Source organism: Gadus morhua, chromosome 4, assembly GCF_902167405.1.
Source record: "Gadus morhua chromosome 4, gadMor3.0, whole genome shotgun sequence".
NCBI lineage: Eukaryota > Metazoa > Chordata > Actinopteri > Gadiformes > Gadidae > Gadus > Gadus morhua.
The window spans coordinates 15,460,010-15,481,858 of NC_044051.1; the positions used below are offsets into that span (position 1 = coordinate 15,460,010).

The 21,849-nt window shown below is 42.9% G+C and overlaps 3 protein-coding genes across 4 annotated transcripts; 2 read left to right on the forward strand and 1 right to left on the reverse strand.

The window, feature by feature from the left end:
* Positions 1-786: 786 nt before the first annotated feature.
* Positions 787-6,242, forward strand: anxa3b (annexin A3b). The gene is made up of 14 exons (XM_030354052.1): positions 787-940; positions 1,262-1,302; positions 1,550-1,600; positions 1,925-2,012; positions 2,120-2,214; positions 2,338-2,451; positions 3,357-3,447; positions 3,549-3,628; positions 3,892-3,948; positions 4,302-4,395; positions 4,485-4,580; positions 5,068-5,126; positions 5,732-5,854; positions 5,970-6,242. Exons 2-14 carry the CDS (start codon positions 1,291-1,293, stop codon positions 6,027-6,029), a joined length of 1,020 nt encoding a protein of 339 aa, XP_030209912.1. The 5' UTR covers positions 787-940; positions 1,262-1,290; the 3' UTR covers positions 6,030-6,242.
* Positions 6,243-6,307: 65 nt separating this feature from the next.
* On the reverse strand, positions 6,308-14,578 carry rcl1 (RNA terminal phosphate cyclase-like 1). Its single transcript, XM_030354049.1, has 9 exons — positions 14,343-14,578; positions 13,935-14,006; positions 13,637-13,812; positions 12,783-12,857; positions 12,523-12,647; positions 12,048-12,173; positions 11,786-11,942; positions 7,435-7,538; positions 6,308-6,553 (listed from the first exon to the last, which is right to left on the reverse strand). The coding sequence occupies exons 1-9, from the start codon at positions 14,470-14,472 to the stop codon at positions 6,400-6,402; spliced, it is 1,119 nt and encodes a 372-aa protein (XP_030209909.1). The 5' UTR covers positions 14,473-14,578; the 3' UTR covers positions 6,308-6,399.
* A 533-nt stretch (positions 14,579-15,111) lies between these two features.
* On the forward strand, positions 15,112-21,207 carry ak3 (adenylate kinase 3). 2 transcript variants are annotated; one of them, XR_003976446.1, is made up of 7 exons: positions 15,112-15,497; positions 16,868-16,987; positions 17,368-17,540; positions 17,917-17,960; positions 18,047-18,233; positions 18,355-18,473; positions 19,257-21,207. XR_003976446.1 is itself a non-coding variant. In XM_030354054.1 (5 exons), exons 1-5 carry the CDS (start codon positions 15,350-15,352, stop codon positions 19,345-19,347), a joined length of 651 nt encoding a protein of 216 aa, XP_030209914.1. In that variant the 5' UTR covers positions 15,115-15,349; the 3' UTR covers positions 19,348-21,207. The 2 variants fall into 2 exon arrangements, 1 of the variants encoding a protein (XP_030209914.1); XM_030354054.1 differs by lacking the exons at positions 17,917-17,960; positions 18,047-18,233 and having other exon boundaries at positions 15,115-15,497.
* Positions 21,208-21,849: the final 642 nt, after the last annotated feature.

The following is a 21,849-nucleotide window of genomic DNA, read 5'->3' on the forward strand; positions in this document are numbered from 1 at the left end:
TTACAAACAAAGTTGGTATTCATTACAATGCTGATGTTACCATCTTATAAATCTAAATATTAGGTTACAGTCACATGATATGTCTACTTATTATTACTAACACTAGCGCTGCTGTCGCTCTTTCGGGTTCTTGTCCCCTTCCCTCAAAGATGACATTGCCTCCAAGTAGATGCACATAGGTAGGCAGCCGTGGGGAATCATGCGTCCACTTGTTTGAAGGCGTCAGTATTCTGTATTGCCTAATTTCGACTACATTTTGACTACCCGCCCATGATGTAATCCATTGTCATCCGATATAATTGGATATAATTGTTCGAAACCTGAAAGATTACTTGTAAAACTGACATGAATTGACGCAATTTAATCCAAGAAGCTTTGATTAATAAACCCCAAAATACTACGGGTCTATAACCTTCAGAGTACGCCTACATGGACACGCATCTGTTCCTCTTCCCAGTTCACTTCCATGTTCTCTTCCCTATTCCAGCCAGGGCTGAAGGAGGATCTGGGATGTAGCGTTATCCCGGTCTACCACTGCGCAATTTCTGGGCTGTCGCTTCCGATCCCTGCTTCCTACGAACTATGTACGGCAGTTCACAGTTCAAGGGGTGAGACGAAGAACAAAATAGGCAGAAAAACAACAGCAACTACGAGAAGAATTATTCTGATTTTTTTTATGGGCATGTTCACGGAGCAATACCTGAAATATGTATAGGAACGGATATCTCTCTGTCGAAAGTCCCTCCCCCGCTTTCACCTCTCCCCGTTAAGCCCCATGTACCTGACAGTCCCTCCCATAACGCTCACTTGGAGCATCTCAAGCGAGGTGGGATCCCAGCCCATGGGCGTGCCTTATCAGTAACTTTACTGAAAGGTGCGGCAAGCTGCCAAAGTAATCTTTTGTAAAGCCTCCTGACTGAGTCCTCGTTGCTTTTCCAAGGTAAGCAAATTCATATTTGTGGTGTTTTTTAACAAGATATTTGATAATCGAACTTTCCGAATATGACGCACATCTGTTTAGTACTACGTTACCCTATTATTATTATATGGATGCTCGTTACAGATTTAGTGATTTACTGTTTAACATGCTTGGCTGTAGGCTAATCCCATTGGCGTCAAAGTTGTTTGTTTAAATGAATAAACAGTGAATTTATTTACGTCACATCATTTGAACAGATATAGCAGTATGGGGTAATTCTGGAACTCGATCTAAATAGGCCTACATCCTGTTAACAAATACATGTTATGATGTTATACCCAGTTTCTGACCTAACCTCAAACCGAAGGAAAATGTCTGTGTGGGTGAGTATTCTCATTTAGACAAACAGCACATTACGTGTGTGTGTGTGTGTGTGTGTGTGTGTGTGTGTGTGTGTGTGTGTGTGTGTGTGTGTGTGTGTGTGTGTGTGTGTGTGTGTGTGTGTGTGTGTGTGTGTGCGCGTGTGTGTGTGTGTGTGTGTGTGTGTGTGTGATAGAGAGGCCTCACATTATTGTAAAGACAATGGGTATTGATTGCACGATTATTCATTACTTATTATGACTTGCCCAGGATGATCTGGATCTGATGTTGGACTCTCCAACGCCCTCGCTGTCTGTAGCTGTAAGTGGTGAACATTTAGGACTGTCGTTCTCGTCTTTTTACTACATGAGCAGTTGTAAAACACTAAGTAAACACACACACAGACCCCACACATCACACACCACACACACTTTGCATTTCAAATGTTGGACTCCAAAGGATGGCTGTAGATGGCCCAGATATTACTGCAACCTTTGTGAGCCCTTTTAACCAGAGCTAAAATCTGATGAATAGAATTAGTAGTTATCAAAATATCAACTTGTTATTCACCAGGACAAATAAATGATGTTTTAGAATCTGAAATAGCTTCCTTAACATGACGATCACGTTCTGTTTGTGCTCCAGTCCAGTGCGAGGGGAACTGTTAAGGCCAGTGCAAATTTCAAAATGGCAGATGACGTATCAGTGTTGAGGAAAGCCATGGAGGGCTTGGGTGAGTTTATGCACAAATACTTCACCTAATATATACGTCTCTCATACTCTCGCACCCGCCTGAAACGAAGAATATAACCTGGATGTGTCTGGTTCTCTGGTCTGCAGGCACCACTGAGAAGAAACTGGTCGACGTTCTGACCCAGAGGAGCAACGCCCAGCGGCTGCTCATCAGTGATGCGTATCAGAAGGCCACGGGCAGGGTACACACTCGGCCTCCATCTTCAATATCAACCGCCCAACACAACAACACCATAAGGCTCGGATGGCAGTGGACTCAGAATTCTGTTCTCCAAATAATACAATTCCTTTAACTCCTCTTTCAGGCCCTGATAGACGACCTGAAGAGTGACACGGGTGGAGACTTTGAGGATGTTCTGGTTGCCCTGGTAACCCCTCCTGATGTCTACGACTGTCGGGAGATCATCAGCGCCATTAAGGCAAGGCTCTGGTGCATTTGAAGACACTTCTTCAGAGAAAGGACCGTTACATACCACTGAACATGGTTGCAGGATAGCTCTCCTGCCCTGCCCATAAGCAAGGCTGGGGCACTACAAATGGAGTTGGTTTCCAGACACTACACTGTGGAGTTGCCAACTGCTTTTACCATAGGATATGTCGAATGCAGAGGGATAATTGTTTTTCCCACAGGGTTAATGAGGTATATTTTCTTATTATGCTGGTTCATTCATCTATAATCAGAAGGCAATTTATCGCCAAAGGTTTTTTCAAATTCAAGGATATATGGGTATGAAATACAAACACGATATCATGGATATTTATGCTAAATATCCCCAAGTTCCCAATATGATTTTTCTTACCCATTTATAACATACTTTTCTTCAGGGGTGTTATGTTTAGGGATTCAGCCCCTATGAATCACCACGCAGGCGTGGTTACAGTTCATACCCCGCCAAAAACATGTATAAAATCAGTGAATCATCAGAGGTTGAGAAAGTCCACAGGAAACTGAAGGTTTGCAGTTAGCGGTTTGGCCAGTTAGTCAACATCTGACTGAGACATCTGGATAAGGGTCGCTAAAGGACACCACGTCCAGCGACAATGTGTAAGATTGACCTTGAGTTACATCACAGACAATCTGTTAAAGAGCTTTGGAAGATTGTAACATCACATATTATGTGGTCTAGAGTCTTGGAAAGTTGTGTGTTACTTCACAGATGCAGTGTTCAAGAGAGTTTGTAAGATTGTAACATCATAGATGATGTGTTCAAGATCTTTGGAAAACTGTAGTCACATACATGATGTGTTTGGAAGACTTGTTAAATCTCTTATGGCAACGCACGTGATGTCACTGATGCTTATCTTTCCTCTGTTCCATGTCCAGGGGGCTGGGACCACAGAAAGTGTCCTGACGGAAATGTTTGCCTCCAGAACTAACAAACAGATAGTTGCCTTTAGCGCTGCGTATCTGGCCGGTAAGCGTCGCAACCTAACTCAACTCCTTCCTCTATGGCCAGATAAAATATTGTGTTATGCATCAAGCAATGCCCATTTACTTTACCTTTTTTGTTCCTAGAAACGGGAAAGGCTTTGTCGCACGATCTCCAGTCAGAGGTATCGGGGGAATACGGAAAAGCCCTGATATTGCTGTCTGAGGTAACGTACAGTTCAACACATTAGGGTGTGGCAGGTAGAAACCATCAAGCTTTGCAGCTCCCTGGGAAAGCACATGTAATTCATGGAATGTCAGACTATATTTCTTCGAGTGGAGTTTTTCCCTGATAAATATTTCTTTCTAGTCCAAAAACTGGTCGTTAAATACAATTTTGTAATAACAAAATTGAATAAATCATATTTTCTATAAAAAATGTATCCAAAATGACACACATTCACAGCTGACTTTAACTCTGTCCTTGCAGGGGAAGAGAGACGAGAGCACCAAAGTCGATGCGGCCAAAGCCAAGGCGGATGCTAAGGTGTGTTTTGTGTTCTTCCCCTCCTCCCTATGTAAACAAGCCATGCCATTGTTTTTTCTTGTTGGCAAGGTTACGTAAGGGCCTAGTCAAGTTGTATGACTGAAATGATCATGTCGAAGACTGCCAGTCTGGCCCAATGTCAACAAGGTGATCATCGAATCTTGTTTGTTAATACAATCTAGCACAACTACTAAAGGACGCTATTCAAGAAAGCATTTCAAACGACTCTCTAATGACTAAACTGGTAATTAGCTTTGCAAATTGTTGTTTGGTTTGAAGACTTTGTAAATAAGTTTCAGTATGGGTTGTACCACGTTCACCTTCGACACTTCTGTACCCATGTGTCTCTTCAGATCCTCTATGAAGCCGGGGAGAAGAAATGGGGCACAGATGAGAGCAAGTTTGTGGACATCCTGTGCCACAGCAGCGTCCCCCAGCTCCGGCAGAGTGAGTTAAAATACAGACAATCTGTGTGTTCCTCAATGCGTTTGTCCTTCCCCATGGTTTTAACATTGCGCGGGTCTTTTTTTCGACAGCCATGGTGGAGTACAAGAGCATCAGCAAGAAGAGTCTGCAGGAGAGCATCGAGGGGGAGATGTCCGGGAATCTGGAGGATCTCCTGGTCGCCATAGGTACGGACCACACCTGAATAATAGTCATGTTCTTCACTGTGGCACCTTTACCACTGCCACATATTAATGCCAACATGGGAAACATAAACAGACGCAGTACCAAGTTATAACCAAATATTGTCCTATTACAGTGTTAAAAAGCCACTCTTAGGAGAATACTTCAGATACACGATTTCGTTATAAATAGGATCAGTGGGCTTTCCGGCCATCAGACTGCTGTCTGTAGAGTCACCTGACGTAGTTCAGCTTCTTGTGTTCCAACAAGAACCTGAACTCGTATAAAAGGATTTTGATAAGAAAAATAATCTTGGTAGAACTAGTTACTGTCTTTCTTATTTAATATTATTGTGGCTTTATTAATAAACGCATACATTTCAACTTTGTTTGCTGCATTGTGCACGTAATACGACTGCATTTTCTTTATACTACCGTCACCAACACATAACCTCCTAAATGCCGCTTTCAACCTGCTTGTGGATCTTTTCAGTGAAGTGCGCGAAGAGCACCCCCACCTATCTAGCAGAGAGGCTGTTCAAGGGGATGAAGGTAAGCTACTACTGCAGCTATTCTGTTTGTGCTTGAACAACAGCGCTAAGCCTTCGCTAAAGACCCACACATTGTGTGTGTGCCACATCTCTGACTGGCCTTGGACAAGAATGTCACACTGGACAAAAAATGTACACTGTCGCTTTTCCTTTAAACGTTACGCACATATTGAGTTTACCAGGAATTTGTCTGAGGCGAACATGAGATTTGATGGGCTATGTTTAATTTACCTTTCAAATGATACATCGTTTTTTTGCTATGTTCAGTACTAAGTGTATTGTTTAACCATGAACCAAGATTCAAGTTTGTACCATAGAAAGTATGCTATACTGTTAGTACATTCTTTTGAATAGTTTTATATTCCTTTTGTACAACTGGGACATCTTACATTTATACCATGGATCACCGACTATCCTATTTAAATATGTTTTATAAAATGTTATGTACAATTGAGGCATCTAGTGAAACTGTTTAATTTGTTAATTTGTGTCTGCCCTCCCACCAACTCCACCCTTCAAGTTCAGAACACCTGCATGAAGAAGCTTGACATATTCTCGCCTGTACCTTTACTTTACGTGCGTTTGTCTGTGTGTGTGTGTGACTAGGGCCCGGGAACGACTGAGTCCATCCTGACCAGAATTATAGTGAGCCGCTCGGAGCTGGACTTGCTCGATATCAGAGCGGACTACAAAAAGCTGTTCGGCACCTCCCTCTACTCTGCTTTAACGGTAAACAACATGAACACACTCATTGAATATATTTATAATTGCCGATATTATACACAGCAGGAACCATATTTATCCATTTGAAATGTTTGGGCTAATCTTAATTCAATCTTTCCAGTCTGAGGTTTCCGGGGACTATGGTGAATGTCTGAAGCGTCTCTGTGGTGGAGAGGACTGAAGACGCGTTTCATGAGGAACATATGACCCGTTGTAACCCCTGCAATGAGGATTATGACAGGAGATGGCAGCCATTGCTGCACTAATGTTTGTGCTTGTGTCTATGATTAAGTGTTGAACGAACGCATAAGTCAAAATGCTGTTGACAAATGTGTCGATGTTTGAGAAATACAATAACTAAGCTCTGATAAATAATTGTCATCTTTCTAACCAACATGGTAATATTGAATGTTTTTCATCTAAAATAACGTTAAAGAAAACAACACCACAACCACAAGATCGACTTTATAATTTAATTACAAAACCTCCTTTCCCAATCCGACGGACATGTTTGAGCATATAAAAATGACGGGTTAGTGATATAAAAACAGTTACTTGGTAACTTTACTAATGTTGCTAAAGCCGACTCCTACGCAGGTCATCAGCACCTTCTCCCCTCCCTTCCTCTCGTCTTCCAGCGGTGGCTTGGCCTCCATCTTGAACATGATCTGGAAGAAGTCTCTAATATGGCGGAGGAATTCAACCCTAGACAAAAGAGTCACAGAGGAAAGGTTTCAAATCGTCAGCATGAAGTCAAGACTTGGCTGTATGCAGGATTGAATTGGCAAGCGATATTCCTGAACCAGGATACTTGCATGTGACTCCACAAATCCTGTGACAATAACTAAGTAAACAACAAATACGAAGAGATCAATTGGTCAACATGTCATTACACTAGGGGAGAAGCATATCAATTTTCTTCCTACAAAAGGTAAACAATATATTTTTCTCCTTAAGACTACATGTTTGACTAAATATATGAAAACAGAATCAATCAAGTTCCTATCTTAAAAGTGACCCAGGTTGACCATTGGTAGTACTCATAGGACAGACAACGAGTGGTGCCTTGCGATGGCACTGCCAATCTTCAGTTATCATAGTACTGTACTTTAGAAGGACACAGCACCGGTACCATGATAACTGAAAATGGACAGTTCATAGTCCTTGTGGTGCGCTCGGTCCCTGGCCCAGCTGGGAGCGGGTGTGGCGAGGCTTGCATCTGGCCCGTTGGCCCGCACCGCCACAGTTCAACATCTCTCATATACTTTAAGAATGATCTCAAACAGAAAAACAACCAAATATTTATATTACCCTGAGCTATGCAGCATTATACAACAATTAATATAATAAAATGTTAGTTACATTTTCGAGGTAAATTACCAAACCAATGAAATTAATTCAAACACATTTTCTGCTGATCCGACTACTCGTTTTAGTGCCCGGGTAAAATTAAACCAAAAACATTAGTCTCCATAGAAGCAGTTGCGCAGCTACCACTATGATGGAATGACAACAACATGAAGCCGAAGCAGTTTGTTTTTCCAGCCTTCTGTTTATCGAAGCGCTTGTGTGGGTGCGCAACTTACGTGTAGGGAGAGAGTGGACCGAGCAGCACCTTTGACACATCCTGTTGGCCTAAGGTCATGAAGAGCAACGCCAGGCTCTGATTGGTCGAATCGACACAGCCGCCCTGAACAAAACAAGGGGGGAAATAGAGGGGCTATTGCGTCAGCAGCAGCAACAACCAAAAATTAAACAAACCTACGTCAGAAGGTTTGAGAGCTTTCCCAGGAAAGGACTTGTTCACCTTTCTTGCAAATCGATAACGATGCACGCGAACCACAATCATAGAAAAACACAGCGTCACTAAAGAGGCTGGAGGTCATTACACCCAACAGACTGGCCTCCCCAATACACACAGGAGAAAGTTTGTTTTTAAAGGGTTCATCTTTCAATTCACAATGAGGGCCTCTGTTTTGGAGGAGGAGTTGCCAACTTCGTCTTTCCTCTCCATTAGACACACGTGTTTCATTCACTGCATTGATCACTAATTAAAACCTGAACTATTTCTGTCCTGGCGACGCGACGCACAAGGAGAAAGTCCTCACTTCCTCACCCAGAGGGAAAACATATTTGTTATTCTCGTAATGTCTGACTCATTTCCTCTGGCTGATTATTCGTTTTTTTTAAAACCTTTTAAAAGATTCTTCTAAGTATGTTCATAGAATCAGTCTTTAGAGTTCAGAAGGCCGGAATGCTGACCATGAGTTTAAAATGCAAGACATTTACACCTTGTTGGCCAACTTCGACATTTATATTCACCTTTTCAACAAGTATGCCAGAATTAATTTACATCAAGTTACTGCTTCCGCCCGGTTATACAATAGCTCACACTTTCACAGGATCCAATTAATAGTGAAACATTGAAAGGCAATCTTATGGTTTGTCATATTGTAATTACAAACTGAATTTAAAATGCACCACATTACAGAAAGATACTCTTAATTAAATTCCAAATGACCTTTAAAACGAGTTCCCAATGGAAACCATTTACATACATTGAAATCTAGATCATTCTTATTATAAATGTGGGAGAACATTGCCTGCTGTGGTCTTCTTTACCAAATTGGATCAACAAAAGGAAGTATTAAAAGTCTATTTTAAAACTTCAATTCAGTTTTTGAATTGAAATGCAATGGCATCTAAATTCATAGCGCATTCTACCTATATTATTTGTCACAACACATACCATATGCATTTCTAAATTTCTTCTTGAAAGCACACACTAAAGAAAAGGACCATTTAATTTTGCCTAATTTCTGTGACTAAAGATAATGTGCCAGAGATACAATGTTGCTGTACAGTTTTATTTTGTAGTAATCCTACAAAAACAAACTTTACTATATCATTATTGCTTGTTGCAAAAATAACCTGCGACATATTTTGCAACAAGATCAAGTTTGCCTCAACCTTTAGGAATAGGATACCTTCTTAAAAACGTACACATATGTTTCCCCCATATAGCAATGACCTTACCTTCCTTGCTCAGTCCTGCACTGAAGCCCATCCTGAAAGTACAGAGACATCCTATATAGCCTCACCACGAGCCACCTGCCAACAGGTCTCATCTGGAAAAGCCCCTAGAATCCCTACCCAGAGAAAGACCCTCAATGCCACTCCCTACGGTACCATCTGGATAATTGTCTGTGGAGTAGCTCATACAACACTCACCACCATGCAGACGTTAACTGGAACGGAAAAAAGGTTAAAATATGGAGATCCCCACTTACATGAGTCTGTCCATGCTGGCTCCCAAGGCTGAATGCCCCGCCGTGTAGTTATGACATTTCACTACAAAAGTGGACCGTACTGATTAACCCGAAAACAAACACGCACACAAACGTATTGAGAGTAACCTTCGACAGCAGCAGCCGCACTTCTGGGCTTCAAACATTAACCGCCGAGGTCTCGCCTCCGCCTCGATCCGGAACCATCCTGCGTGTCCCCCTTGACACCGGCCACTGGAACCAAGACGACCCGTCTGCCCCTAGACTTGTACCTGCTGCTACGCCCGACGCATTTTAACATCCACAAATGTTCTTAAGCGGAGGCTCACGTGACCACGCCCCTGCAGCGCCGTCACGGCGACGGGGGGAGCGACGACGTCTGACAATATCGCTCTTTCAGGGATAACCGGCGTTGTCCTGACCGCCTAACGCAACTCACATGGCTCTGACGAGGGGGGAGGGAGGGGGGGAGGAGAGGCCACCACTGCAGAATGAAGTCAGTGTCGCGGGATCTAACTAATTGTAAGGGCTTGTGTTTATCCTCATGTCATGCACGTTTTTAAATGATTTGTGCTGCTCTACATTTTACTAGTCAATTGCTTGAACCCGTACTTTGTGAGCCATAAACCATTCTAAATGATATTTCTCGACTTCCTCCCAGCATTGTCCCAGGTCCTATAAACAGCCATGTACTCAACCACACAGCTCAACGTGTCCATTCACAAACAATAGACATTCCTAGCTAGTGGATTCGTAAAAAGTTGAGATTGTGAAGGGTGATTCATTTTACTAACGAACAGAAATGTTTTGATATCAAAAAAAGGTCAAAGGAATAGTAGTAAAGTCTCTTAGAAAGACGTCCACAAGTGATTTGCATATCAAGGGCTGTTCTCTGCTCGACCAATCAGCAACTAGTTGAAGTACCGTTTCACGTACGCAGGTCTGCAAACCACAAAAGGGGCGTGGTCATGTGTCAGTGTAGCAACGTGATCTTCGTACCCTTGCTGACCCAAAAGTGTCATTTGGGCTTCAGGAACCTTGGGTCAGGTTTACGTCTGTATTTTTGTATATTTTCGCATGGTTCCAAACAATACATATCATTTGTCCCGGTTGTTTCAAATAAGAGGGTAGTGCAACTACTCCTATACAAGTCTACTCAACACTGCTCTGTAACCCTAACCTCCCAGTGCTTCCCATCTGTTTGACCTCTTTCAAGCAACCCAGCCTTTAGAATCAAAACCATTAAAAGCCAATGCTTTTCAGATACATATCGACTGACTCCTTCATGGATTGTCAGATCTAAACATGATCTCTTCTTTGCACCACTACATAAACGGTTCAAGATGGCCCACTTGGATTCCTTTTCTTTTGCTCTCCAGTCAAATAGTTCTCAACAACATTCCAAGCCCTGCATGCCTATCATTTCAAGACTTATGCGTAAACAATGGCAGCTACTCTAGGGTTCTCCATAACTAAAAGTATAGTCAACACCTCTGAATTACTGCCTGGGTGGGTGCTGCAGCATACAGCATGGGATTCTCCAACACCATTCCAGATATTCTCCTACAGAGAAAATTCAGTCCAATGGCAGGTATGACTACATGTTACCAGACACCAATGGGGTTGTTACTCTGCTACCTGGGTTTAAGTTAATATAGAATGCCTTCATGTAGAACCATGTTGGAAAACGCAGCCTGTATTATTTAGGACATGTACACAACAGGAGCATTTTCGAACCATAACGTCTGTTGGACGACTCCTGCTCGCTACAGACTTATTTATTGCTTATTGTCTCTCTGGAATACCCACATAGATTGTATTTCACCCAGACATTGACAATAAAAAAGCAGAGTGGCTTTTCAAAATGTGTACTACTTTCTGTCGGTCCTGGTTATATTTTCCATTGGTTAGTCTCTGTATTTAATTTAAAGTGGAAAAATGTCTGTCCCATGTCTCTGTTGTAACGGCAACGCCAGGCTGAGCTTTCCTCCTGTGCTCTACACAAAGCGAGATCGTGGTGAATCTGTGTACTCAGACGTCTTTAACTACGCGGTCAATACCGTTGTACTGTCAGTGGACTGGAGCACTGAGCTACGGGCCTGGCCTACCTACAGTCAGAGTGAAACTAATTCCCTGACTCTGTGGCTGGACGCATTTCCAAGGAAAACAGGAATGTGCAGGGCTGCAACGGATCTTGTGTGTGTGATCTCTGATAGCAGGATAAATTAAATAAGACGCCCTGATTATTATTATTATCATTATAATATGGTATGATAACCATATCATGTTACATTATGATTTGAATCAGTCCATGAGTCAGACTCCTGCTTGAGTTGTACTTTAAGAACACGATTGCACGCCTCCATGATTTGGTACAGAATTACTTTAACTGTTACCATTATAATTTATCCCTCCGCTGCTTGCTCGCCCAACATGACTTAGTGGGCCTTAGGGGCCGGTGTTGCCTTCAACACAACTCATTTTCCATTTCATTATTCTAATCCATTTGGAAATGGTGCTTTTTTGTGTATTCGTGCACGCTATCATGGGCCAATTAATAATGACCTCAACACTGGTTCTCAAGACCATCATTCAAAGCTAAAAAACACAAACACAACCGAAAGAGAGTTTGAGTGTGTGTGTTTCCCACCCTGTGTATCTCCTCCAGCAGCAGCTTGGCACAGTTCTTGCCGAGGTCCTCTGGGAGAATGGTTGGCCCCTGGCCCTGTGGTGCGGAGCTCAGCTCGGCGCTCAGGAAGAACCCCTTCTGGGTCTCCGCCGCCAGGACCAGCCCGAAGCCCGGAGACCTGGGGACCCATCAGACCCCGTTAGAAACACTGGTCCCAGTACAACCCGGGAGGCATTCTAGACATCATCGTTGCAATGTTAACTGTTTTGTTCTGGAGACTCACTTCCCAGAGTTGGCTCCCTTCAGGTGGTCCGTGTAGATGTAAATATCTGGAATGAACTTGTTAATGACGCTGCGGGCTGAGTCTACGATCCGGTTGGCCATCTGTGGGGAGACTCTCACCGAGTATCTGAACGCATGGAGTCAAGGAGCTGCAGCCGGCTTACCACATGCAGTGTAACTGGGATGGGCTCACTTCATGCTCCAGCAGCCAATCCCTCAACATAAGTCTAACACATGCCAAACCGATGTGGATAAGATAATAGAATAATGAATATTGTTGGCTACGAAGCTGCTGAGAGATATGCTAGTTTATTGTAGCGTGGGTATTGTTTTAAAGTTAGGAAGACACTAGATTTGTTGGCTCCTCACAACAAAACGACTAGCAGCGTCGCCTATTTGAGCATTATATTGACCTATACACAATGTGAATAATATTCCCGCCAGATGCGTTGCGCTACAACCGTGCTGTAGGATACGCTATGCCTCTAATCCTCTTGATCTTGCCTGGCTCCGTCAGTTGCACCGGCCGGAGGGTCCTGCGTATGGGACAGGAGAATATCACCTCCCCTCCACCGCCGGGGGCCATGCCTCTCTTCACCACCTGGGGGCGCCAAAAACGCAGGAGAGAAAGGTAGGGAGCCAAACATGAGGAGGGTGGAGGGGGCGGGGTGGGCACGCGGATAGAGAGGGGGAGAACGGGCTTCAGGACTCTGTATTCGTGTGCTGATGTCCATACCTTCATTTCCAAGCCATCTCCGTCGATGCCAAACTGCTTCAGTAGAGGGAGGGCTGTGGTTTTAAGCAGATCAACCTGCAGGAAAACACAGTCCAGTCAGATCCTAGCACAATCCCATCCAGATGAACTGGGCTGTGCATGCTTTAGGTATTCCTGGGACGTGTCCACATGTAATGATTTTGTTAAAAGATGCTGCTTTTGTAAAGAGAGAGGAACGATTAGAACAAGATTGTGAAAATAAACCTCAAGAATCTTTTCCTCTGCTCTGTCCCTCCATATTTTATTCCTCCATTGAGAAGAGTTGATGTATCAATGATTGACAGGCAGGATGGATAAACCGAACCAATAAAGGAACAGCTGCTCCCGATTGGTCAGAAGAATGCTGGGTGTGGTCTCAATTCGACATTAGCTCATAGACTCAAAAAGCAATACTCAAAATTATCCTCAAAGCGCATTTCTCTCAGCAATGGCTGAGGGATTGGCTATACCTTTTCATAATCGCAATGTGGAACTGCTGCAAGAGCTACTTGCACGTCTAAATGACTTAAAGCAGACTCCAGAATTGGTCTATGAAAAAGGATAGGCCATGACGTTTCTACTTTATATTCCTCTAAATATAATATTTGTCAAATAGAGTCACAGTCCAATACCACTAGTGCATAGTGAAAATCGACCCAGCAACCCTGGTGGGGTTGACAGCATACCTGGTAAGCTACAAAGTCCCAAAATAAACAAAGCCTATTTGGTGGCAAGCTGTACAACGTGTACATTGACAGACGGGTAATATAAGCATATTCCTTTAAGCTGATCCTACAGATGCCACCTATCAGATCCAGGGATGATCAAATACTCACGGAGGGGTCAGTGGGGTCGTTGGTGACTCCCTTCAGGGTGGCCTTCAGGGGCGTCTTCATGAAGGCAGCCAGCATGAGAAGCCCCTCCAGGTAGTAGCCGATAGACCGCTGCGGGTTACAGTCATGCTCTATGGTTCCGCCCAACAGCAGGCCAGGCTGGTAAAACAACACGGTACCTAATAGGAATATGCATAAACAGAAGACATAATAATGACCGGAATGTCTTGTTAGTCGTCTAGTTATTACACATCAACGGTGGACACAGGAAGATGTATATGCTGGAGAAAAGGGAGCTCACCTGTTTGATTAATTTCTATCTTAGTTCCATTGGTCACTTTGTCGAGGAGCCTGATGAAGCTGGCCTCAAAGTCTAAGGAGAACATATACATAGGATTGCCATCAGCACGAGTCGCCGTCTGCGTGTTGTCTTACATAATTTGACCATGTGGTTCTGGACGGCTGCTGTGGAGTCAGTACTAAACACACCTGAAGGATCCACAAAGTGCGCTGGCTTCAGAACAATTAATTTTACGATCAACAAACGCTAAAATGTGTTGTGATGCCCGAAACGGAAACGTGGAACAATTCAATAAGTAAAAGACAGCATCACATGAACTCCTCCTCTTAGACGCCAAACCAACAACACAGAGTCAGTAAGTGCGCAGCAGCTAGCCGCCATGCTACCAGCTGAGGAGCTGCTACTCACCTCGCAGCCCTGGGTTGTCGTCTCGGGAACGGATGCCTTTTATTCTAACCCGCTTCCCGCTTAACGTGGACAATACTAGCCTCTGTCGGAAGAAATTGCATCCTTCATACTCGAGTCCGTGGCTTGTCATGTTTTTTGTCTCAGAAACACGTTCATGAGTTTCCACGTGTGTTTGGTTCGGAGAGCTGGGAGGCGGTGGTGGTGGTGGGGGAGAGTACGGAGTGGCAGGAGGGTCAAAGAGGAGGGGACTCTTGAGGTGCAGCGTCTCTGATAACCGCTAGAGGGAGCGCGTGGACAAGTCAATGATGCGCCGTGGGAGACTGACGCTAAATCACATTTCAAAATGACAGGAAAACTAATTGCGTGTTTTTGATTTTTTAAACATAACGTAGATTACCGGTAGCCGCAGAGCAGATCGATCGCATAAACCCACATTTTACTGTTGACATTCGTAGACATCTACAGAAAAAGGAAAGGTTGAAATATTTTCACATGGCATGGTCCTGTTTCACCACAATCAAAGTGAACTGCACAATTTATGCGATTAGTCATGTAGCAGCACTAGATGTATTACATAATCGTGCTACACAATAGAACTATAGGGTGTTATTGAGTTGTATTCCGCACCCGACAAAGTTGTAAGTGTTTTTTTTTATAGCGAAATTCTAAGGATGGGCGTAGTGTCTCCTCTAGCTCAGTGTGCAACGTTAAGCGAGCTCCTATTGGCCCCCGCTGGGGCTGTGACGACGATCTCTACACACATCCCCTCCGTCTCTCTTCCTGTTTCATTCTGGAGTGGAGGAACATATTCAAGGTCCAGTAACTGCTGTAAGACTCGCCCCCTTTGGACTATTGCGCAGATGTTTGGAGATAACTTGCGTGTGGTGTGCACGGTGCAGGCATAGGCACCCAGGAGTGCTACGTTGGTTGATCAAGTTGCGCGGTTTTTTAAGGGGATGGAGACTTAGTTGCATTTACCCGGATAAGTTTGAAGGAATTGCCTCAAAATGGTTCTTCAGCGCATATTCCGTGCTGTCGTGATGGGACCCCCGGGTTCAGGGAAAGGAACGGTGTCTTCGCGTATCACCAAAACTTTCGGACTGAAGCATCTCTCGAGCGGAGATCTGCTCAGAGCAAACATCGAATCCAAGACTGGTAAGAAACTGTTCAACAACCAGACAAACATTTATTATTATGCAACGAATTGTCCAAACAGGAGAATGGAAGGAGAGTGTCTGGTCTCGTTCTGTCTTGCGCCCCCCACCCCCCCCGGACACACACATCAACAAACACGCAGTTTGCCTGTTGTAGTTTGATAAGTTCTTCTTGCAGTTCTTGTTATCTTTAACTGTGTGTGTGTGTGTGTGTGTGTGTGTGTGTGTGTGTGTGTGTGTGTGTGTGTGTGTGTGTGTGTGTGTGTGTGTGTGTGTGTGTGGTGTTTGGGTGTGTGCGTGTGTGTATACGTGCAGAATGCACGTATACCTGCAAGCCACGTTGTCACCTGCCAAGGTCAAGACAGCGAATGGAGCGGCAGTGTGTTTGTGTGTTTACACTATAAACACACAACTATCTCCTCTCACACTTGGAGGAAGGCCCATATAATCCCCCACACCACCATCGACACTAGAGAGAATCCCATGAAGACTAATAACGTGCAAAACTCGACTGCTTTTAAAATATACTTTCATACCATAAACGCGTGCAAAAACATATGATACTGCAAAACCTCCTACACTGAACTTATGGTGATGTATATGATCATCAGCACTGCTAACCCTTTAGAATTTTAGATGCTGAGAAGTAGTGCTCTAGTTGTGCTTTCATTTACTTTACTACCACTAATTTACTACTAATTCTGTGTCCTTGCCACAATGACTTTGACTAAAGTGCCCATGACTAAGTTCATTTATTTGATCTAGCTTTATTCCTTTCAAACATAACCTTCTTGGGTCCCATAGTCTCTGTTTCACATTGATTTTCTTCTACTCAAACTGATGGCTGTTTTAACAGCATTCTTGGCTTGGGGCTGTTATTAAGATCAAGACCTCTTGTTTGGTCTGACCTCATTTTGGAATGGGCAGAAATATGCCGAACCAGAGTGCCAGACAAAACAATTCATACTAATATACACCCCTTTATAGCCAACTGTATACCTTAGGGTCATCCTGACGAAAAAATCTCAAATTACAACTTTTCTATTGTCAACAGGTGAGTAACTTTTAGTCAGTTGGTCCTCAGGGTTTGACCCTTCTGAGGAGCCGTAGCCCACAGTAAGGAAATCACAATCTTCAGATGGACTTTGGCCTGTCTGGGCCACAAACCACAGGGGAGTTAACATCTACTTCTTTGTACTGAACAGAATGTCCAAGCCATGGCTAAAAGGGATGTCAATCACTTCTTATGCTCTTAGGTCATTAGGAGGCTATAATAAAAAGAGAGATAGTCTGCTGTATATTCATACTTTTATATAGTTTGATATTGTTATTAGCATGTGTGTGTGTGTGTGTGTGTGTGTGTGATCCCAGAGCTGGGTCTGCTGATGAAGTCGTGCATCGACCAAGGCCAGTTGGTACCTGATGATGTCATCTCCCGCCTCATCCTGAGCGACCTGCGGAAAATGGGGAACAGCAGCTGGCTCTTAGATGGTACACACACACACACACACACACACACACACACACACACACACACACACACACACACACACACACACACACACACACACACACACACACACACACACACACACACACACACACACACACACACACACACCATTTTATGTGTTGTCAGTCCTTAAGAAGAGGCATATAATCTATATTTTTATGTATTTGTGTAAACAAATGAGTGTTACCCAAAAGTGACTTGTTTTTCGATCAGGTAGTGAAACATTTCCAAATGTATATCCATATATAATGGCCTTCCTGGAATAACATCTCTCTCTGTCTCTGTCTCTGTCTCTGTCTCTGTCTCTGTCTGTGTGTGTGTGTGTGTTTCGTTCCCTCTGGGTGTCTCTCTCCCCCAGGTTTTCCCCGGACCGTGTCCCAGGCGGAGGCCCTGGACGGGGTCTACAGTGTGGACACGGTCATCAACCTGGACGTTCCCTTCCAGACAATCAAGGAGAGGCTCACCTCCCGCTGGACCCACCTGCCCAGCGGAAGGGTCTACAACACAGACTTCAACCCGCCCAAAGTGGCTGTGAGTTCAGACTAATGAGCAATACTGTTGCTGATCATCGTCATTTTTTCATTACACTGCGCACTCATGGGTATTTATACACACTACACACTATTCACACACAGATCGCAATCAGGTTGCGGCCACACTGGTCTCATATTTCAGCCTTCAGACAAATCAACTTAAATCTGATAGCAGACTAGCTGCAATTTCTTCCATTCTTGTATAACTTAGGACTCAAAGGGCCAACTTCGGGCCAAACTGATTCAGCGTTTACTCATGCAGTGATTTACTGGGGAAAGTAAATAGTAATTGACACACACACATGAAAGAGGGTCAGAGATAAGGTGTGTGAGATGTCAGAGGCCAAGAGGTGACCTTTGCTCTTCTGTTCCAGCCCAGTGAACAGGGTGGTTGGAAGAAGCCCACAAAAATATATTGGTTAAGTAAATATTGACAAAGGCTTATTTTTTACAAATGTTGTTTTAAACCACACCATGAACATTCTTGTTCTGTTGGCTAAACAGGAAGACAAGAAGTGCAACTGGTTTCTCCATGCAGGAAGCTGGCATTAAACAACGCATAAATCCCAAACAAACTTTATCTGTGAGAGGACCAGATGTATGACCTATCAGATGCCAGCAGCAGGTGTATCCAATACCAGAATCAGGTGTATCAGATACCAGCTCCAAGTGTATCAGATACCAGCCCCAGGTGTGTGATGAAATCAAATTGGAGAAGCAACTTCAAGTTAGTGTCCCGGAGCCCAAATGCTGATAACAATGTAGTATTATGGTGGTCACTAAAATCGGTTTTGTTGTATCATATTCTCCAGGGTGTGGATGATGTGACCGGGGAACCACTGGTCCAGAGGGACGACGACACCCCGGATACCGTCACCAGGAGACTCAAGGCCTACCAGACCCAGACCGAGCCAGTCCTAGAGTACTTCAGGTAGAGTCAGACCCCCCTGGACCTTAGGCGTAGATGATTATAAAGGTTTCACATTGTAAAGGTGATGCAAACCACATAAATAAAAGAAACATCTGGAATCAGCGTGAAGACTGCCTCTAGATGTTGGGCAATTATTTTGGTTCATTGGGAAAGAGAGCAACGATACACATTATACAGTTACAGACATTTGTCTTTTTAAGTTTAACATGCAAAGCAGGTTTGACTGTTGGGTTTCCATGACCATGCCTTGAACGAGTCAGAGAGAAATAAGGGCCTATGTGCATTCTTGTCTACTCTAAAATAATATTTACTTGAAACGTGGATGTGGGGGTGAACCTGGATGAAAAGTATCAAGATAAGTAACATAAAACTGTGGTTTTCCAGTGTCTCAAGGCTGGGGGTTTCATTCGAGCATTAAACCAACAAAAACAGACAAAATACAGCCTGCACTACTGTCTTGCTCCCTCCCTCCCTCCCATTCCAAGAAACATTAAGCAAAACTATTGGATTATCAATGTAAAATTTAAAAAAGTAAAGAATACTGTATAACATACGTACAATATGGCCATGCAAACCAACAGTCAACTCCGTATTGCACTAAAATAACAATATTATCATTGTAATAATAGCATTCTTAGATTTACAGATCCCATAGAATCGTACTTTTTGATTACTTTTGTATCCCTTTAAATCAGTTGTTCCTATCCATGTCAATACTACAGGCAGTATCACTGCATTCGGATAATTGGTCAGTCGATCTGTAATCTGCTATTTGACTTACAGGAGTAAAGGGATACTGGAGGTCTTCTCCGGCACAGAAACCAACAAGATCTGGCCCCATGTGCAGACCTTCCTGACTAGAAAACTCTCCTAAAACGGAGGACGCTAGACACGACCTGAAATGTTTACCAGCAGAAACCTTGTTTAAGGTCTGTGTGTACGCTCCAGAGATCGGGCGTCACAATGACCTTTCAATTTAGTGCCATGCTTATTGCAGCAACGCTCCAGTAGATTGTATTTAATAATGTTTGAAAGATGAGTAACAAGGGATCCATCAATAACGATGGCTCGCGTTTCCTATAGGCACAACTGCTCCTTTTGTAGTTATAAAGGTGGTGGCTTTTAGATGGTACACTTTGCATAATTAGATGTCCTTGTTCGATGGTCTTGCCTTTCGTGAACCTGAATAATGACTCATGTAACACAACTTTCCAAAAGGGAATCGTCCAATCAAAGCTTCTGTAATTAGTTTTGATTAATTTGAGTTATTTGATTTTACTTTGTCTATCCACATCTAAAATATATGTAAACCACTAACTGGTGGTAAGCCATATGCTTTCCTGATTCTGTCTTGAATAGATGCACCTCATGTGCTTTCGTCTTAAAATGTTGAATGAAAAAGCAATACTCAATGCTTAACTTCCTGTGAAAAAAGTAATCTAGATTGTTCGGTGAAATTATGAATATATATAATTATATAAAAACATGACTATCTGGCTCATGTACCCAATGCACAGCGACAGGAGTACGATATGAAGTGCCTCTGAGAGTTATTTGATAATTTTATAGATATAGACACAGAAATGAAGAGTGCAAGAGATGTGACCAAATAATGAAGACGTCTCATTCATTGATTTGTGGTATATTATTTTTTCTAAGTCTTAACCTGTTATCAGGAACCAATGTATCGACGTAGTGTTTAACTTAAATCCCAATGGCACTCCTTCTGTTCATTTTACCCTTACCCTGTCTAACACTCCTATCAACCCTTGATCACAGAGGAGTAGTGAAACCAGCTGTAGCCGACAAAAAGCCCTTTCACACATGCACTGTAGGCCCGACATTCTCCAGTTTATACCCGGGGGTTTGTTGGGATGCTGGTTTAACGTCATGACATGCACCTATTTTATTGTCATTACATTTCTGTGTTACTGGCCTATAGTTTGTATTTTGCGTATCTTACGTCAATGTAATATGTTTTCCAAGTCTTAATTGCCCAAAAGATTTTTGGCTTGGTAATTGAACTGAATACTAAGGGAACATTTGCCTTTAGTAGACTTAAAGGTTGGGTATGGAATTCTCTTTTTTGGCAATTTTTGAAAAATTACTGGAAATCCTTATTATAACCCACTTACAGCCACTGAGGTAGAGGAACTGACATGAAAATTAAACAAGTCAATCATCTGTGGAACGGGCAGGGCTCGAAAACTCCAGCCAATGATTTCCAGAACTACCGAGTGGCATTGGATAGTAAGTACGTCAATCAAACGTAGTTTGATTGTAGTTGTTGTGCACTCCCCCTCCCCCGCGTGACCCCTTCGTGCACGTACTCAAAGCTCGTGACCCAGGTCAAGCTTCTGTTTTTTGTTATCCTGAGGTAGCTACTGGAGCTAGCTAACTAGCTAATGGCTCGCTCTCGCGCATCTGTGTTCGCACTCGTGCATGATTGCGCGTCCACGTACTTGGAATGGGTGGAGTCAGAGTCAGCGTTGAAGAAGAGGGGGTAGGACCATTTGAGTTGTGTATTTTCAAAATCTGCTGGCGTTTTGCAAATCCCATACCCAACCTTTAATCAAAGCACTTCTTCTTGAATAACTTGTACTGTATTGCCAACCACTAAAAATCCGAGATCAATAGCTGCCTTTGATTTGTAATTGTATACATACACACAAATTAATAGATTTATGGTGTGTAATAAAAAACGTCTAATAAAAGTTGCCGTTGCAATATGCTCCTTCTGTAATCCTTCTTTGGATATACACTTTGTCAAATTGTGTCAAATATGAGAACAATTGTATATACAAATGTCAAATGTTTTAAAAAAGAAAAGAAAAATGACATCTCCATTATGCCATATTGTTATTAAAAATAACAAAAAAAGAAAGTTGCTGTTGCAAATACAAAACATGGAAACGGTTATTTTGAACTTTTTATTTCATTGATTCAGTTACCCGCCCTTTTCTAATGAACAATAGGGTTTTCTGAAGGACTTAAAGCAATGTTCCGGAATATAGTTTAAGGCCATTCAAACACAAAGGTCAAAAGATGTCAAACCAAATGTTACCAAATGATTCTTCCACAGCCGATCAACCCGTTCTCAGAAAAGACACCGACATTCCTTTAACAGACTAGAATACAAAACATCAGTTGATTACTTTGCATAGTGATGAATGACAGCAATGATGAACCTACACTGTGCTATTAATGACATTTCCACATCAAGTTTTACCGATAAATGTGTATATATATTTATATAAATATATATGTACAACTGTTTGACACTGAATAACATCTGGCTTGATGGAGGACTGAACAAGGCTGGAGCAAAGGGACTTTCTGAAACTGAACCGATACAAACCAAAGGCATTTGAAATAT

Coding starts and splice junctions, on each gene's coding strand:
- anxa3b (XM_030354052.1), top strand. Junction 2,452..3,356: donor AGATCATCAGCGCCATTAAG/GCAAGGCTCTGG, acceptor TTCCATGTCCAG/GGGGCTGGGACCACAGAAAG. Junction 4,396..4,484: donor CGTCCCCCAGCTCCGGCAGA/GTGAGTTAAAAT, acceptor TTTTTTCGACAG/CCATGGTGGAGTACAAGAGC.
- rcl1 (XM_030354049.1), bottom strand. CDS start 14,472: ATGACAAGCCACGGACTCGAGTATGAAGGATGCAATTTCTTCCGACAG. Junction 13,813..13,934: donor GATAGAAATTAATCAAACAG/GTGAGCTCCCTT, acceptor TATTCCTATTAG/GTACCGTGTTGTTTTACCAG. Junction 6,554..7,434: donor GGTCCACTCTCTCCCTACAC/GTAAGTTGCGCA, acceptor TCTTTTGTCTAG/GGTTGAATTCCTCCGCCATA.
- ak3 (XM_030354054.1), top strand. CDS start 15,350: ATGGTTCTTCAGCGCATATTCCGTGCTGTCGTGATGGGACCCCCGGGT. Junction 16,988..17,367: donor CAGCAGCTGGCTCTTAGATG/GTACACACACAC, acceptor TCTCTCCCCCAG/GTTTTCCCCGGACCGTGTCC. Junction 17,541..18,354: donor TCAACCCGCCCAAAGTGGCT/GTGAGTTCAGAC, acceptor CATATTCTCCAG/GGTGTGGATGATGTGACCGG.